At 38.6% G+C, this 18,415-nt stretch overlaps 2 protein-coding genes across 5 annotated transcripts; one reads left to right on the top strand and one right to left on the bottom strand.

Annotated features, from left to right (window-relative positions):
* Nucleotides 1-230: 230 nt before the first annotated feature.
* THAP5 (THAP domain containing 5) lies at nt 231-8,350 on the bottom strand. 2 transcript variants are annotated; one of them, XM_026117756.2, is made up of 3 exons: nt 8,104-8,350; nt 4,211-4,400; nt 231-1,718 (listed from the first exon to the last, which is right to left on the bottom strand). In XM_026117756.2, the coding sequence occupies exons 1-3, from the start codon at nt 8,184-8,186 to the stop codon at nt 750-752; spliced, it is 1,242 nt and encodes a 413-aa protein (XP_025973541.1). In that variant the 5' UTR covers nt 8,187-8,350; the 3' UTR covers nt 231-749. The 2 variants fall into 2 exon arrangements, with proteins under 2 accessions (XP_025973541.1, XP_025973542.1); XM_026117757.2 differs by lacking the exon at nt 8,104-8,350 and adding an exon at nt 7,783-7,996.
* Nucleotides 8,348-18,011, top strand: DNAJB9 (DnaJ heat shock protein family (Hsp40) member B9). 3 transcript variants are annotated; one of them, XM_064507840.1, is made up of 3 exons: nt 8,348-8,443; nt 12,520-12,747; nt 13,769-18,011. In XM_064507840.1, the coding sequence occupies exons 2-3, from the start codon at nt 12,531-12,533 to the stop codon at nt 14,197-14,199; spliced, it is 648 nt and encodes a 215-aa protein (XP_064363910.1). In that variant the 5' UTR covers nt 8,348-8,443; nt 12,520-12,530; the 3' UTR covers nt 14,200-18,011. The 3 variants fall into 3 exon arrangements, with proteins under 3 accessions (XP_064363910.1, XP_025973499.1, XP_064363916.1); XM_026117714.2 differs by having other exon boundaries at nt 8,373-8,553; XM_064507846.1 differs by lacking the exon at nt 8,348-8,443 and adding an exon at nt 8,856-9,036.
* Nucleotides 18,012-18,415: the final 404 nt, after the last annotated feature.

The raw sequence follows: 18,415 nt of genomic DNA, 5'->3' as shown, positions 1-18,415 counted from the left end.
TGCACTATCCAGGCATAAGTTGTATAAGGATCAAACATGCTTTTGAGCAGATAGCACTCACTGAATAATTAGAACTTTCCCTTTTACTAACCAGCAAAAATATCACTGTTTAAGACAGTTCTTGCCATTTGAGCTGAATATTCCATCAGGCTAAAGACAGGGAATAGACCTGCTCATTGTAATAGTCAGCAAGACAAAAATTATTTTTTAACTAAATAAAAGGACACCCCTTTTATTGCAGAAACAATTTTAATAAGGTCAAAGTGTACAAAAAGGTACCAGAATGAATGCTAAATGAAGATTAAGGAGCAATTGTGGCCTCACTGGACAATGTGTATTACATACTTCCTCCCTCATTTGAGAGAACTGGAACACAGTATTTTACAATTGCTTTATAATCATTCACTCTACACAGTTATGCTACCCCTTCGGCACCTGCACTGAATACCAGGCTCACGTGCTTCAGGAAGCTTGCACCTGGAAATGTTTAACTTCTTGTTATTTATCCACTTTATATACTGTAACAAAACTTTAAGTTTTTTTTTTTTTTAAAGCTTACTTGCAAGTCATGTTTTAAGGGCAATATTCTACCACCTAGCTTTGGTACTGGTTGATTTTTAAGAATGTTTGTTATTCACACAATTTGCATTAGATATTTAAAATACCATCACTGAAACAAAAGTTAATTTGTACAAAAGGACAATCAGAGAGGCGAAATAAAGATATTTCAGAACAGTTATTTAAAGCCTTTACTGTATCATAGTCACTTCAAGTGTTGTGAAGCAGTTTTCTACAATCTTGAGCTTTTCTTCAGAAAGCAAGTTTTCTTGTTTCAGTTGTCCGATGAGAGCTTCCAAGGATCTGAGTCTCCCCAAAGTTTTTATCTCCTGCATTTCAAGTAGAGTTATCTTAGAGTGGAGCTTCGAAATTTTTTGCCAAAGGTGATCTCTGTCTATATCTTGTTTGCAGTATGAATGTTCAGTTTGCAATACTTCAATTTCACTATATGCATTCATATAGGCAGATTTTTCTGTTTCTGTTTCTTCCATGTCAAGAAACTCTTGCTTAATAGGCAGGAAAGAGCTGTTTGCTATTTCAGGCTTTTTAGGACTCTCAGCTGGTACAATGATAGCAATGACAGATTCTTCACTTCCATTAAACTGTTCAATAGTTTGTGTGATTGTACTGACTAAAATGGCATTTTCACTTGCTGGCTGTACTTCAACAGAACAGCCTGCAATATGAGAGCTAGGATTTTCAGTTGGATAGTCAGTAATTGAACCTAAAGCATTTTTCAATTTCAGAGTTGAATTTAGATAGTCAGGGTCTGTAAGTTGCAAGACTGTAGCTGTACAACCTACTGAATTCTCTACAGAATTATGAACACTGGTAGATTCCATGTTCTGGACTGCTGCTGCCATTAAAATGGGTGTAGGTTGATGTATATGCCATTTAGATGAATTATTAAGAATTACACTGTCTGCTTGAAAGTATTCTCTGTTTTGAAGTTGTAGTTTTCCCATTTGCAGAGGTTTACTCAATACAGTTGAGCAGACTGCTTCTGCTTTTTCATCTGTATTTTCTGCAATTACAAGGTTTTTCTTTGGTGTACAAGGTTCAAGAGATAGAGGTACTTGATCTGACTCTACATTTCCACTTGCTTCTTCCTGGTCTTCTCTCTTTACCTCTTGTGGGTTGTGCTGAGAAGAGTCTTTTTCCTGGAGAGAGAGAGAGGAAAAAAAAAAAAGACATATTGTAACTTAAAAATCACTTGAACATAATAATGGAAAAAAAAAAGCACAACCCTCATTCTATGGCATGGTACTGGGTAACTAATAATTTGGATGAGCAGTGCATAAAAATCAAACCAGAAACTTGATAAATCACATAACTGTCTTCCATAACTTTGTTACAGGTCCTACATGCTTAAACATTATTCAGAAGACAGTAACACTATCCTTTTCTTTTTCAAGCTCTAAGGAACTTTATTGATTTACATGAGTCATAATAATTTAAAAAGCAATGAGGAGAAGCAGCTATTCAAATCTAACTGGTTAGCATCTCCTATTACAACCTGAAACACTGTATCAAATATATGTGTATTAAATATACATGGTATAAGACTTTTGCATTAAACATGCACTAAAGTTGGTTTAGCAAGTTACAGCAAATCTTCAGTCAGGTGGTTCACCCCAAAGAGAACTGACAACAATAAAAAAAAAAGATTATGAACACAGGCTTGAAGAAAATGGAAATATATGAGTGGTATACATATTCATGTACAATCACATATGCAGATTTTTAAACATGCAAGCAAGAATTACAACAGCTAAACTCTGCAATTTATGAAAATGGAATAGTTTTCTGAGTGGATAGCATTTTGACAGAAGGACAGAATTTTAGCGGGACTTTAAATTTAAGGTGTTACTACAGGTGGGATAATTTGAAACTTATCTTTTTTTAGCCACTTTCTTTTCCCCTCCTCTATATAAACAGCATTGCCACATGATTAAAGATCAGTATCCAAGCAAGCTTTTTGATATGTCAGTCACTAACACAAAAATACAGTAACATTGAGTAGCTTTAGTTTCCAGTAGGCTTGATTAGGAAGAGACCATAGCTTGTCGCTATGTTAGACCAGTGGACTAAGAAAAACAACAACAAAAAACCCAAAACAAAACAAAATGAACCCTCAAACAGAACAAGAAGCAACTTTAACTTTGCTACCTAAATATAAGATAGGCAAATAACAACATTAAAGAAAAACAACAGGACAGACTGAGGAAACAGATTATGATGGAAAAAGACAATTTCAGTGTATGTTCATAAAAGCACGCACAGTCAGGATCTTCTAGAGCGCTCTGCATTTTCCTCATCGTGCTCTGAGGTGATGAAACTTTTAGCAGCGGCTGAAGTATCCTTAATACATTATATCTGTAATTTGATTTTATAGGAAACTCCAGTCTTAAAGGACTGAGAAATGTATACCAAAAAATGAATTCATTTGCTTTACCCATGCAAAAATAATTTAGAGAGGTCATTGGCATTTTCTTGGCAACATCATTGCATTAAATGCTTAACTTCATAACTCAAAATTATCCATGTAAGATCTTTGTAAGTATACTACGAATGGAGTATGGACACAGTCAAAATGAGACAGAATGAAGAGACAGGGGAAAGTCTACTTTCCTTTGGGCAGAAATCACATTCTTTTTCTCTGTGATATCACAGAACGCAGTGCATGAAGTCCAGTTCCAAAACTACGGCTCCCTGTTACAGTGACAACGTTACGTCTGGTGATAGAAAATGGTGGTATTTATTGCTATGTTACTGCTGTCATAAATTGCAAGATTTTTCTATTTTTTGTTTTTTGAGAAATTCTTCAAAATTAACTTTTCACTCTAGACAGTCAAAAGCAGTCTGTGTAACATATGCAGCTATCCAAGGAGACAGAGCTTTATGACTAAAAATAGATTATTTTGGTAAATTAATGAGCCATAAATTTCAGTTTCAGTAATTTAGAGACTTCAGTCCTTGCATTTCTCCCACCTCCAATATTGTTCTCTTCTTGATGATCTAGTGGAAGATAGCTATGTGCCACAAGAAAATTAGCACAGTTTTGATGAAAATTAGGTGCCTGTGTTGAACAGTGCTTTTTATGTAACCAACTGTAAAACTCTGTACAAGACAAGACAGAATAGTCTTCTTGACACACCCATTGCAGCCTATACTCCTGAGCACTTGGGTATTAGAGAGGTTAGAGACAGGAAAGAGAAATCCGTAGTTTAAAACTGAAACATTCTAAAGCCAGTATTTAGGTATAGTTAATAGAAGGACTTAAAAGAACATTAGATTATTAATTAAGAATACCTGCACAGGGAAAAAACTATGTGGAATAATAATATTCTCACAGGAAATAAACTTATGAGAAATGCTTCTGTAATTGCTAGTTTAAAAAAAATATTGAACCAATCAAAGAATGGAAAGTTGTTCTTCCTTCTCACCGTCTTTACACTATGCAATCACATATTCATTTTGTGTCAGTCCTGCTGACAAAGTATTTTGATGGACCAGAATTCTATTGTTAAAATAAAGTATGAATATATTACAGTTAAATAAACAGCTGTATTACATAAATAGTTGGTTACCTTTATCCTACAATAAAGAACAAAAACCAAACAATACAAACAACCCGTCCCCTCCACGTTACCTCATCACCTGGGGAAGAGAAAATTGTTGGTACAGCAGTATGCTTCAAGTAGCGTATGCCCCATCGCACATCAAGGGAATCAGGGGTAAAATGATCACTGCAGAGAAGCTGGTGCTTACTTGGAGTCCATGCGTCTCGTTTCATATTCCGCAGCCATTTCTCAAGTCTCTCTTTATCATGAAGTGGAAACCTTGTTTAAAACAGTTGGAAAAGAAAAAAAAAGACAATACTGGTTTTTATTTATTTTTTTAAATAAAGGATACCCTATTCTTCTGTACAAGGAAGTCTTTCCTTACAAAAGGATTCAAATGATCCCTTTCTTTCTCTCTCTCTCTTCTTTTTTCTAATATAAAATGCTTATTGTTATGCTGCATACATGTTAATCCAGTAAACATCCAAATTATTTCTAGTGCCAGAGTTCAACACCAGAAGTTCTATTCATTTCTTCAGGCCAAGACTTTCACATAAGGTCTTTAAAAAGGCTTGATCCTCCAACACTTGCTCAGAAAACAGTTCTACAGAAGTCACAGGTAATATTTCATTAAAAAATGTCAAAAAATGTTTTAGAAATAGTATTTGTTGGGCTTTTTTGTCTCACTAGGCAAAATTAGTAACACAATTTTTGTTATTAACTTTTGTTTAACAAAATGTCTCTTAATGTGTGTCATACTTCTGATTATCTGCTAACTCAGAAATGTGAATAATAAATCCAGTGCAGAATTTAAACTTTGTTCAAGAAGTAAATGCATGAGATGCAAAGCATTTCTAGATTTTGTATTCCAGCTTTCTTACAGTGTTGAAAACCCAAAAAACAATATTGTGTAATCCGCAACTTTTCAACGAGCTAACCTACTTGAAAAGGAAAATGAAGAGCATAAACATTAAAAAAAAAGAAAAGATTTTAAAAGTTAATGCAAATGGTCAGACAAATCACATAAGAGAGAGAACTAAATTTAAAAAAGGCAAGCAAAGACATGTAATTTACTTAACGAATCATCATACATACAAATTAAAGAGAGATTAAAGGCTCAGTATGATACATGCACAGTCAGTTATGGTAATGGCAACATCAACATTCAGACCACTCTCAGCTCTCACCTCTTACTAGACAGGCATCAGAGTATCTGAATGCACTTACTGATGTCTCTGTTTCTTCCAACTCTAGCATGTAACAACATAGGGTACATAAACTGCAATTTGAATTCTGAATAGTGTTACATGACCACTGTTAAGAAAGTGATATTCCTTAGAATCATGTGCAATGATAAAAAGCTGTTGTCTATATGAAATGCTTGGAGACAGATTTATATGGTGATCAGAAATATCCAGAAGTGAACAATTGCCTACAGCCTATTTACAAGAGCCATTTCCATCTACTCCCTAAACATGAACAGATGTTCCTAACCCCATTCCTCTTCCCTTAGCTCTTTTTTAATTAACAATCAATTCTTTTGATAAGTTACTACCATACATCAATGAACATTAATAGACCACGATAACATTTATAGGCCTGCAACACACATAAAATTTGGCTCTGTGCTGATGTATTCTCATATAGCGGAAGTTGGGCAGAGAGCCTGGCACACGAAGGAGCTGTGCGTTGCCTGGATTCTACAAACGGCACCTGCGAGTCGGGCAACTTGACGGCGAGCCCTACATCTCACCCTCAGCCCCCCAATTCTGCAGCTTTCCTCCAAACAGCTGCACATGGCAATGACTCTCTCCTGCAGGCCTACAGTATTCCAAAACTGCAAACTTGGATCATGATACCTGAAATTCATAGGTAAATGTGCATTTCTTCCCCCTTCCCTGATCTTCTGAATATTTTGCCATTTAAGCTTTCAAGTACTAAGGGAATAGAACAAACATTTGATGCAACTTGCTCCAAGTATACGTAGGAATGCAAAGAGTAACGCTGGAGAGAACAAAATAACCTCTCAAGGACAGGTTAGGAGTTCAGCCTTTCAAATCCTGCCTACTTAGATAGCATTCACCCAATAGCAGCGTTGCAAGTATGATACCGCACATCCCATGAACAGCAGAGCTTAGCCTGGGATGTAACTACATAGCTCTGAAGAGGCCTCTCAGCGAGAGGCCAAATTTTCCAAAATAATAATGTTCTCACTTAAATTAATATCTTGTCTACACTGTGGGCTTTTCACAAACTGAAGGCCATGCCAGCAATTGCACTTTCCTCTTCACGAAAGTCTTGAGAGCATTTGCCTCCACTGCCATTACTCTTGCAACACAGCCTTCACTGCCTTTGTCACAGTTAGTCTGCTTCAGACTAGGAAACACAGAAATCTGTAGCAAGAGACAATGTCTGGTAGGCAAATTCTTTATTTTAGTTAAAGAGCGAGTTTGCCAGAACCTGCTCCTCCTCTCATATTCTCTTATTCATCATTAGAATCTGTTCTCTGTTGTAAAGGAGATAAAAAAAGAAAAATGGAAAGAAGGACTATATAGAATTTATTTGGGAGCCACCACCACAGAAGTCAGAGAGATGAAGAAAGATAGCAAAGAAGGCCAGTTAGGCCAGCTGAAATTAGGACACAGGGAATTAAGTTAAGGGACTCGGACCCAAGACCACAACGCAGCAGAGGATTTCTTTGGGATGTTAAGAGGCAGACGTATTTATGCTGGGGTAAAGAGGTTTCCTTCAGTCCAAACAAAAATCCCTTTCAAAGCAGTGGTCTTCCTCAGAGTCTTCCTATACAGCCTTCCTCATCCTGGAACAGCAATTACTACTCAGCAATTGAATTAAACTTGCAGCTTACAGTATAAGTTTTACCAAAATAAATTTTCCCTTTGAGCTTTATTATGAAGTTTTTTCCTGAAATGTTTCTTAAATGCTATGAAATTCTTTCCACTGACAAATGATATTGTGCTTTTCTTCAACAGAAATACCTCAGCATGTAGGTACCTACACTGTGCTCCTCTCAGGGTTGAGAAACACTTTTAAAATCATGACTGTGAGAGTGGTCAGCCACATAACTGCAACAGTACAGAGGTTAGCGTGGGCCTGGGATGGTGAATAATTAATCAGGTGGCCTGTCAGTGCTTAGTACTCTGCAGCTGCCATCAACTGATTTTTAGTAACCAAGCTAGTTAGCTTATGACTAGCTCAAATGCCTCCATACAAACTAGTAATGCTTCTGCCCACAGCGTAGGCAAGATATTAATTTAAGTGAGAACATTATTATTTTGGAAAATCAGCACATATTTACATTTTCACTTTATTAAGCCCTTAGTTGGCAACCTGACAGATACAGAAGTTGCACTCAGCTAATCCACCATTAAGCAGAGGCGCTAGTCTGGCTAAAACACCCTTTCCAGAAAGGCAGCCAGGCTTGAAAAAACCAGGGTAACCATCACCCTTGCTAGTTAGCTCTAACAGCTAGCCAGCCTCACGCCTACAAGCATAAATTTTATGTCTTATTAGACTCCCTCTGGTTTCAATTTTATTTGTCCCCTTTATGCCTGCTGAGGAGCTCTCTGATATTCCCCTATTCCTCCCAGGGAAACTCCCTCTCGGGAAGCACAGACAGCCTTCTGGGCCCTTAAACACTCACCTCTGCAGCTCTTTTTCCACACTCCCCCTCCCAAAAAAGTGCATTTCCCTCCAGCTACGCCAGACCGGGCACGGCTTCAACCCCGCGGGGCTGCCTCCTTCTCGCCTCCTCCCCAAAGTTAATTTTTTCGGCCACAACTGCCCCCTTTTCGCCCCTCGGCTCCTGAGGGGGCCGAGGAAGGCCGCACCTCAGTCAGGGCTGCCCCCCCCCCAACCCGGCCCCAGAGATGGCGACCGCCATCTCCGGGGCCGGGGGAGGGGACCCTGACCGAGGCCCGCCCCCCCCACCCCGCCACCACCCGTCCCCAGCCCAGTCGCTTACGGGTAAAAGCTGAGCTTGCGCTGGTCCCGGGCGCTTTGGCCTCCGCGGTTCTTGCAGCGGGAGGCCGCGCAGTAGCGCGGCATGGCAGAGCGGCCCGGCCGCGAAGCGGAACCATCCGCACGGCAGCAGCGAAGGATGGAGTGTGCAGGGGGGCAGGATTTTCGGGGACAAGCGGCAGCCACCGCCCTCCTCCTTCCGCCCCCGGCTGCAGCCGAAGCCACGCCCCCTCCCTCCCCGCCCGGCGGTGACGTTAGCGCGCCAGCGGCAACAACAGTCGTCCGCGTGCGCCCCGGCCGCTGCGTCACGTGGGGGCTGGCGGGCCAATGGCGCAGCGCTTCGTGTAGGAATCGCCGTTGGCTGTGGGGGCCTGCGCGCTTGTGGCCGTTGGGAGGGAGCGGCGCGAGTGGAGCGCTGAGGGGAGGCGGCCTCGGCGGCGGCGGGTCGGGTCGGGTAAGGGGCTGCGGCGGCGCTGACGGGGTGCGGCGTCTTCCCCCGGCGGGGGGAGGGCTGTGGCGGAGGGCTTGGGGGGGGGGGGGGACATGGGGCGCTGAGGCGGCTGGGGGCAGGGCGGGGGGGTCGAGGAGATTAGGGGAGGCACGGGGAGCCTGGGGAGGGGAGGCCTTGGGCTGCTATGGAGGTGGGGGGGCGGGCAGCGGGAGAAGTCTGGCGGGTTTATGCGCCCTCGGGGCGGCTCCAGCCTCTCCCTTCTCTCCAGGCCCTTCTGGGATCTTCCTTAGCGTGGCCGATGTGGCGGTGGGACGGTGTCGCTTAGTGCGTCCCGGATCCAGCTTGTGCTCGGTATCGCTTTGGGATACAGCTGGAGTGAGGCTCGGTTGGGGTCTGGCGAGGGAAGATGTCAGGGGAGGCTCTGTCTCATTTCACTACTCTCGAGAGGAAGAAACAGCACCCTTCCGCTCCTGGTTTTACTTTCTGGTCAGTATAGGAGAGGTCAGGGAAAGTACAAGCCCTGGAGTTTGTCAGGCTTTTTTGTAGCTAGTTGTGGTAAAGGAGACTTGCTTACTCATTGGGTTGGTTGTGATGCAAGAACCGAGGAAAACTTTTGTGACTTTGTTGCGAATAATAAAGTATCTGTGAAAATAACTATGTGAAAGTCATCACTATGTGTGGTTCATCACATCTTATGTAATCACAGCAATGATGCTGTTGTGGATTTTTGGAGTATGTGAGACTTCTTGTGTGTAAGCCTTTGACTAAGGTCTTTGTTAGCCCCTTTCAAAGAGGGATGGAATAGCGTATTGACATTCAAAATGGAAGTAACTGCTTATTTTCTGTGTGTATCTTAATCCATATATAGCATGCTTTAATCTTCACTCTGTGTGGTAATTGATATATTTTGATAAACTGATGAAGAACTGAGAATTAGTGTTATCACATCTTTAATACTTTTGATAAAGATTAGACAGCGTGCTTTTTATACCAAGCCTTGTAGTAGTTAAGATCTGTATCTACTTATCCAACACAGTTGAATAATTAATCTGTTACTGAAATCTCCAACTTTATTGCTAGATGAACCCAAGTAAAATGTGGAGAGTAGGTTCTTACAGTATTTCTTAAAAATAATTCTTTTCAGGGGCAGTTTTGTAATATGAGCTTAGTGTCAAGGTATACACAGAACTTAAGAGTTCTGGAACAGAAAATGTCATAAATAATCAGTGTTTAAGGCCTTGAAAATGAAACTTAGCTGTCTCTTTCTGATCTGGAAACTGAAGGAGAGGAGAGGTATGCTGAGTAAGTGATTAAAAGAGACTTTTTATTTTTAAAATGATTATAAAAAGAGCTGGGAGTGGTATCTGTGTGGGAGAGATCTGGCCTTTAGCATTTTAGTAGCAATGCTGAGATACTGACAATAAGTAAAATAGATTTAAAAAAATCAATAATTGATGATAATGCCTAAATATAAGACTTGCTAGTTCTTTTTGCTAACCTTTATCTGCTTAAAATGCTTCTATTTGAGTTTCATTTATATTTCACTTCATTTGATTTTTTTTCAATTTATTCTTATATTTGAGTTTTATTGAGTTGTTTAAGGGCAGTGTTAAATTGTCTACATTCTGAAGGCTCATTTGCATAAAGCTTGACTGATTTGATGAAGAGGTTCTCAGGAATTTCTTTTTAAAGTGTGAAGAAATAAGAAATATCTCCATTATCATTTGTATCTAGTTTATTTAAAAATTCTTCAGTACAGGTTCATTAAAAATGCTTTAGAATTCCAGATAAAACTAGAGGCAATAGAGCACAGAATTCCATTACCAGAACCCTAATGTAAAACTACAGAAATAAGAAAACTTACGTAGAATTCATTGTCAGAGTAACAGAAGTTGAGAAGCTTGGGCAGAGCAGAAAACTTTAGAGGAGTGACTTTGTGGTCTTGGGTGCTGATGATCTTGGGAGTTACAGAAGAGGTTTTGGCTCTTAGTGAAGGAAATAAAAGTTGAAAAGATGCTAAAAAGAGTGTTAAATAGTAGAAGCAGAGAGGTTAGTCATAGGAAAAAGGAACAGGTAATTATGTAAGCAGAATACAGTTGTGGGGAGAGCAAATAAAATAAAAAGTCTCTGGTGTGAGATTAAGATGTAAGTCTATATCTTCAAAGTGCCAAGAAGAAGAAAGCACAAAAGGAATGAAAGGTTGTATGAGTGAGTAGTGCCAAAGTGGCAATGCTTGAGATTAGTGAACTGGTGGGAGGGACTACATGGAAAACTTCTTGTACTAAAGATGTTCTTGGTGTCATGCAAGAAGAGTACTGAAAAGAATTGTCCATTTGGTAGCTAAATATGCTGATCAAAATACGGTTTGTTTCAACTGCTATCCCTTAACACTTGATATCATGCAGGCTGCCAGCCAAACAAATACCTAAGAGGGCATGGGTATGTTAATCTTCTATGAGCTCTATGCTCTGATGTCACAACATTCATTTTAGTCCCTGAATTACCCTTTAGAAGAGTGGTGGGGTTTTTTTCTTTTTAATGCTTGGATGTTAATTTTCTTTAGAGGTTACGGACTTTCTGCTAAATGCATAATTGTCTTATTGCCACATACTAGCTGAAAGTACTCTAACTTTAATGCTGCTCAGACAACAATATTAGTTTATTCAATTTTCACAGAATGACTTCATCAGGATACTAGTATGATAGTTTGTCTTAGATTTTTTTTTTCCTTGAGTTATGCTTCTGATACTCTCAAATCAGAGTAATCTGGTGCAGGGGGCATGTTACTTTTCATATTTTCAGGGCATTGTCAGACATTCTGCTGTTCGGGTGACAGTCAGCATTCTGTCTTTGAACATTCATGTTTCTATACTGTGTGTTTTGAAATACTGCTTTTAATACGCAGAGGCGTTCAAATAGCATTTGGTCTCCTCTTCTGATATGAAGAGCCCACTTTTTGTCCTTTATATAAATCATGAAAGATGGTGTGGCTCTGTGGAGCTGATTTTCTTATGACTGCTGTTTGTGCCTCTTTTACCCTGACTTCTAGCATCAGCTTGTTTTTAAATGACTTCTTTTCATCAGCATTGCATTTGTCAAATAGCTAAAAACTCTTAATTACATTGTTGAAGCTACGTTTGTCTTGTATAGAAGACTTTCTTTTCTGAGGTCAATTCAGACAGAGTTGCATTTGTAAACCCTCACATACAGTGATATTTATCAGATAAATTCTTTGATATAAAAGATATATGGTGGTTGTTTTTATTATAAACACAGTCTGTTATGAAAGTGTGTTCAGCCCAGCCCCTTGTAAAGAAAAATATGCCCTACTTGACTGAACTCTGTACTCTGAGTGTTTTACTCTGTTGTGTTCACTTTAGGTCAGTTAAATGACCTTTGTATGCTGAGCATGAGTGTCTTAAGTCTTACTGTCCTGCACCTCACAAACAGTTTTTAGGCCAGTTATGTTTTCAGACTCTTACTGTTGCGCAGGTTAATGACTGAATTGTTCACCTAGTATTTTGAATTGGTTTTGCAGCCTGCACTTAATTTAGAGCTGTCATGGCTGTGGTCCTAGAACTCAGGACTTTAGTTTCAAGCTAGTTCAGGTATGCCAGCATGAACTGTTTGCTGCAGTGAAATGTATTGTATATTAACTTCAACAGCTGGAAACAGGACTGTGAGGGGAGTGTACTGGTAAGGGTAAGTGTAAAACAAAGATGAAATATACTGAAGTGCACTTGCGATGCAGGTAAAATAGGAATTTGTAGAGTCTTGATTCATCTCTTACTCAGTGACTATAAAACTAAGTTCATTAACACACACGAAACTCTACATACTTTCATCTCTGTCGCCGAGTGACTCCTAAAATGTACAGGTCTTCCTCTTATAGCTTATAGTTGTACTTTTTCTTTAAGTTGTGAAACCTAAAAGACCTTGTTCTTCAAGTATGTTTCTTTTTCTTTCTAGGAACCACAGACATGGCAACTACGCAGTCTGTCTTCACATTTGCTCTCTGCATTTTAATGATAACTGAATTAATACTGGCTACAGAGAGCTATTATGATATCCTAGGAGTTCCAAAAAATGCATCTGACCGCCAGATCAAGAAGGCATTTCACAAGCTGGCTATGAAATACCACCCAGACAAAAATAAGAGTCCTGGTGCAGAAGCAAAATTTAGAGAAATTGCTGAAGGTAATATATACTAACTGTAGTCATAATAACTAGATACATGGCTTGTATCTGTGAACAAATGCAGTAATTTAAGTATGCTCTGCTTTTACTGGGCAAGAGGTGAAAAGTGTGTGTGTTTTTTTTTTTTTTTTCCCTCGTTTCTGCTTCTGTGGTGTCAAATGTACAGTATCAATATCTAACTCATTTCTGTGTCCTCCTGCATAGGCAAGCCTTTTACACAGTTTAGGCGTTCCCGCCTATTGGGCTTTTTGGCTTATGTCTCAGCACAGATTTTCTTGGCAGTAGGCCAAAGTCCTTTCCTTAGCACTAGGAGGCTGTTTCAAATATTACTCTTATCTTTTGACTTGTCCAGTAAGATCCAGCTCAGGATTACTAGGATTATCAGGGCCTCAGAGAGACCTAACAACAGCTTTCCAGTACCTGTAGGGAGGTTATCAAGAAACCACAGGCAAGCTCTTCGGTGGCACGTGGTACAAGAAACAAAAGGCACAAGAGGCTCAGACTGGCTATAAGGAAAAACTCTTTTATCATTGAGGACAGGCAGGCACTGGAACAGGTTGCCCAGAGAGGCTGTACCTCCACCCTTGGAGGCTTTCAGGAATGATTGGATAAAGCCCTGAATAACCTGGTCCAATCTCATAGCTGACCCTACTTTGAGCAGGAGGTTGCGCAGCATTCCTGTGAAAGGAATACAGTAGGCAGCTCATTTTGTTAGGGAGAGCTCCCTTCCTCCCTGCTTCCATCTTTCTGATGGCCATGTGTCATTGCTCTTTTCTTTCAAATATAAGTACTAATCTTTACTGCTGGTTTATTAACTGTATTGTATATATAATGTGAAGTTAATATTTTGAGAATGTAATCTGTCCCGATAGTTCAGCTAGATTTCTTTTGAGACAGCTTATTCTGGATTTTAGAATGTTAAACAATTAAGTTTAATTGGGCTTACACTTGGGTGTGATTTTCTTTTTTTTAAATGGGAATGTAAATAATAATTTTTTAACTTTTTTTTTAATGGAAATAGCATATGAAACATTATCAGATGAGAATAAACGAAGAGAATATGATCAGTTTGGCCGTCACGGAGGACAGGGAAGTAATGGAAGCCCTTTCCATCAGTCATTTAATTTCAACTTTGACGATTTGTTCAAAGACTTTGACCTATTTAGTCAAAACTCACGGTCAAAAAAGCACTTTGAAAGTCACTTCCGAAGTCATCGGGAAGCTCACAATCGACAAAGACGTTCTTTCCAGGAATTCTCCTTTGGAAGTGGACTGTTTGATGATGTGTTTGAAAATATGGAAAAAATGTTTTCTTTTAGTGACTTTGAAAATGCACACCGACATGCAGTGCGAACTGATAACAGGTTTCATGGATCTAGCAAGCACTGTAGGACTGTCACTCAGCGACGAGGAAACATGGTTACTACTTATACGGACTGTTCAGGACAATAATGTTTCTTTTCTGTTTTCCTCTCTTCTCATTTCAACATCTTCATAATCTTGGTTTTGTGCTAATATGGAGAAATTTCTTTAAGCTGTCCGTTCTAAAAAAAACACTTAACATTACTAGTATAAAGAAATTTTAGATAAAACTAATTCTTCTAATGGAAACAACATGCAGTTGGGAAATAAATGTCTTGAAAGCTACTTAGAATGGGAAGGGGAGAGAAGTGATCTCATGTGACAGAAAATAAATATATATATTTCAGTTTAGTAAACACTTTCCGTAAATTTGAACTTCAACACATGATACATTTTTAATTTTAGAAATGTAATATAAACTCTTTTACTTATATATGCCAATTCAGGACTGTTTGAGTTAGTGGTGCATGAATTTCAGCAGAGGAGAAAGGAGTTGCTTTATTCTGAAGTGTTGCTTTTTTTTTAAATGTATTTCTAAGTTCTCACTTGCAGTTTTCACCTGATATGGGCTTACTGTGTGACTTATCTTAATTTGCACAAAATAGAAGTGGAAGTGTGACTTGTGTGGGTCTCAATTTGAATACTCTGTCCAGTGTTGCAAACGTGTTAAAAATAAAACCCATTTTTTTAAAAATTGGGTAGTAATAAGAGGGAGTATGTTAAGATTGTGCTTCACCTAGAAAGTACTGTAGTAGTCGCTTATATTTCCAGGTAGCCTTACATAGGCTTCTAAAGATTTTAGGATGTGAATAGCACTTGAATACTTTAAGGCTATTCATGGATGCAAGTTTGCATGCACACAAGGTCTTTCCTTTCATCTTCTTTTTTTTTTTCCTTAATACAAATTTCTTTTTAACCAAATTTGAAAGAGCAGACTGAATATACTCTTGTTTTATGCTTATTATATTACCACATGTGAAATGTATTTTCCATAGCTCAGTTTATTGAACTTAAATACTCCTCAGTGCTCTGGTGAACTTAAACAAGATAAGCTTAGCTCCAGATGCATAGTGTTTCTGGAAGTTTCTAAATAAGGAATAAATATATTGTGTTTAGAATGACAGACTTATTACCCGTCAGCAGGAATTTTTCAGCTTTGTAATTTGAAAGGTAAGCTCTTAGTGTAAATACAGAGTAAAACTGAAAACTACAATTGTATTCATCTAATTCTTTGTGGTACTGGAATTTGATAATAGAGATAATACTAATGGGTAACAATTTTGGAACTGTGGAAATCCATAGCCAGTATAAACTACTTAAAAGAGATGAAAAAAGTGATATTTTAATTGATGTCAATCTGAAAGTTCTGCTTTATTTCTTAACTAGTAATATAGGTCTAGTATATTAAACTGGTTTCTTTCAATAAGATTGCTATCACCCTCAAACAGGGATTTCCCTGCAGAATTCAGAGGTAAGAGTTTACCTTTCAAATGGATTGCATGAGCAAAATGAGCATCTTAAACAGCAGTGTTTTCAATAGGCTTTGATTTCTTAAAATCTTTATCAGAAAGAGATTTAACCCTTTACCTCTCAGACTGATATTGAAAGCTGCCTGTTTGTTAGTAACTTTAACCTTCCCCACAAGGGTATGTATTATTACTTGTTCAGTTTTCACTCACTAAATACTTAGAATGGATTGTTGCATTATATTAAGTGCTTTTCCTTTCCATGTTCTTCTTTATTTATTAATAGACTAATACCTCATATGTGGTCTTTATAAAAAGCCAATAATTTGTGCAACATTATCGGAATGTGCAATATTCTTATAGTGGGAAAAGTGCTGGGGTATGTGTATGTTTCTTGTTTCCACCTATTTTCAGTGCAAGTCAAGATTTTAGTTTCTTGCATATAATTAATATATGACTCAACTTAAACATATAATTCATGTAGATTTCTGCAATTTTTTCTTTAATGTGCTCTATCAGTCCCATGCATGAATCAGTCTGCCTGATTCATACCACATGGGCATCCAAGTGAACAAATTATTATCTTCAAGCTCTGAATTACTTTATCTCACAAAAATCAATTTTTTTTTCTTTTGGTTAAGAGGAGGCTTCAGTATCCATTTGAGAAAAATTGTTCACACTGATAAGTAAAGACTTACCATGGAAGGATGTGGCCTTTAATATTAAACGCAAGAGTATCAGTGAGTCATCTTTAGAGATGATAAGTGCTGAAACTTAGAAGTGCAAGGCAACCCTACAAGCAGGATGGGAAGGTAAAATATTAATCTCTTAGTCTGGGGAATGTTTTAACTGTTAAAAAAAAATTCTCCAGAAACAACAGAGTTGGAGCCATTCTTAAGCGTGGGTGAAGGAAGATTTATAGTCCTTACTAGAAACAAGCTACTCATCTCCCCTAAGGGTAGTTTTCTCTCGTTGTGAACTTGGGTCTTTTCTGCAAGAGAAGTCTATGTGCATAATCCTGAATTAGAGGAATAGGAACTAAAATGAGTTCTAAAAATTGCAAAAAACACAACCACCCCCCAAATTTAAGTCCATTTTTAGTGGGTGAGTGAGTGCATTGACTTTCAGAGTTAATTTTAGGTGAAGATCAGGGTCCTTGGCTGCTTCTAGGTTAGCTTCTCATTAAGGATGTCCAAAACTTTATTAATACAAAGTATGCTTGTTTTCCTTTTTAAAGTTAAAGTATGAAACTATGAATAAAATGACAGGATTGCTTGTTTTCTAGCTAATTGACTTTTAGCTGAAGGAATGCAGGCAGCTATTTGCCGTCAGCGTTTTTTAATTCCATCAGAATACAAGCTTGCAAAACATGTTGCACTTCTTGCTTATTCAGAGCTCTTGCACATTCTTTTCCTGTTTATTGTGTGTGCTTCATGACAGGCTCTTTAACGGAAGTCCTGATACAACCATATGACACCCCGACTTCTGAAGTTTCTCAGGTTTTTGGGTTGAATCTTGTCATCCTTGATTTCCATATCTTGTGAAAAGACCCAGCAGAAGCTATTTTTTTATTGGAGGGTGGAAAATACAATTCTTTCTAATTTCTTGAAAGATATGTATGCATACATAACTCAAATGCTTGAATTCCTAAAACTTCATGAAAGATGAGTGCTTTACTTACATGTTGGGTTTTTTCCATTTTTACTTTTGAAACAGTTGATATCTAGTAGAGATGAAACTACTGTAAACTTAATTAGGGTGCCATTACATTAAATCTGTGAAAATGTTCATGTTTCATTTTATTTTATTATTTTTTAAGGTGGTCTCAAGCACTTGTATTTTATAGACCACCACATTTTCCCTGGAAGAATCTATGGGATTATGGAGAGGGGGAAGACAGGAGTGGAGTTGAAAAAGAATAAATTAATTTTCCCTGGTCTCTTAACAGAGAAAGAGACATGAGGAATCAGTTGGAGTTTAGGGATTATGCATATAAACTAAGCAGCCAAAAAAAGTCTGTGCATAAAGGCCTTGGGAACTGCTGCATTTCTCCTTGCTGCCTGTGCTCTGTCTACCCCTCTAAGGTGTGTAACAGCAGTGTGACTAACAGTAATTGGTTTGGATTCCCACTGGAAAGTGCAGATTCTGAAGTCAAGGTTTGGATGTTGCCGTGCTGATTCAAGAGTTGACCTTATGACTCTGCTGGTAACTTCTTGCTCCTCCTAAGAAGGAGGAGAATCTGAAAGTGTCAGGATTCAGTATGTCTCTTCATCAGATTGTCTGTCATTAGAACCTGCTTTCCTGGAACCTAAGCAAATTTTCCATCTTAACAATGCAAAAACAAATTTTGTGTACTAAATATGTTAGACCTAATGGCAGATCTGTGTCAGGAATGTCTATTAAGAGTTTGACTGTGCAATAAAAAACTTTATTATATAGAGTATCTTGACTGTTCAATGTATGGGATGCACTTCAGCATAGAGCTCTGTGTAGTGGATTATTTGGCTTTGGTCACTGACATGGATTAAACCTGACTGGTCTGCCCTCAAGCATGGATTCATACAACCGTACGAGAGGCTTCTGTAGTGCAGGCACCTGTGTGTCTTGTTTGGTTTTTTGGTGGTGGAGGTGGGGAACTGGACAAAGTTCTATATTATATACAGTAAAGAAGTACAAGTTGCCTTCAGGACTCAGATCTAGGGGACAGATAAGTCTGCATGTGAGTGTGTGCAAGCAGCAGTAGAAACAGTTCCATCTGACAACTTAGATGGGGAACTGGGTAGAGTTCTACATTATATACAATAAAAAAGTACAAGTTGCCTTCAGGACTTGGATCTAGG

The sequence above is a fragment of the Dromaius novaehollandiae genome, chromosome 1 (genome assembly GCF_036370855.1).
Source record: "Dromaius novaehollandiae isolate bDroNov1 chromosome 1, bDroNov1.hap1, whole genome shotgun sequence".
NCBI classification, from domain to species: Eukaryota; Metazoa; Chordata; class Aves; order Casuariiformes; family Dromaiidae; genus Dromaius; species Dromaius novaehollandiae.
Note: the sequence above shows the minus strand (reverse complement) of the source record. Positions and strands in the feature narration are given on the sequence as shown.

What these genes read in the sequence shown, in the direction of transcription:
- DNAJB9 (XM_064507840.1), top strand. Translation starts at nt 12,531, where the DNA reads ATGGCAACTACGCAGTCTGTCTTCACATTTGCTCTCTGCATTTTAATG. An exon ending in ATTTAGAGAAATTGCTGAAG is followed by an intron (nt 12,748 to 13,768) that starts GTAATATATACT and finishes TAATGGAAATAG; the next exon opens with CATATGAAACATTATCAGAT.
- THAP5 (XM_026117756.2), bottom strand. Translation starts at nt 8,186, where the DNA reads ATGCCGCGCTACTGCGCGGCCTCCCGCTGCAAGAACCGCGGAGGCCAA. An exon ending in CGCAAGCTCAGCTTTTACCC is followed by an intron (nt 4,401 to 8,103) that starts GTAAGCGACTGG and finishes GTTTTAAACAAG; the next exon opens with GTTTCCACTTCATGATAAAG. An exon ending in TCTCTTCCCCAGGTGATGAG is followed by an intron (nt 1,719 to 4,210) that starts GTAACGTGGAGG and finishes CTCTCTCTCCAG; the next exon opens with GAAAAAGACTCTTCTCAGCA.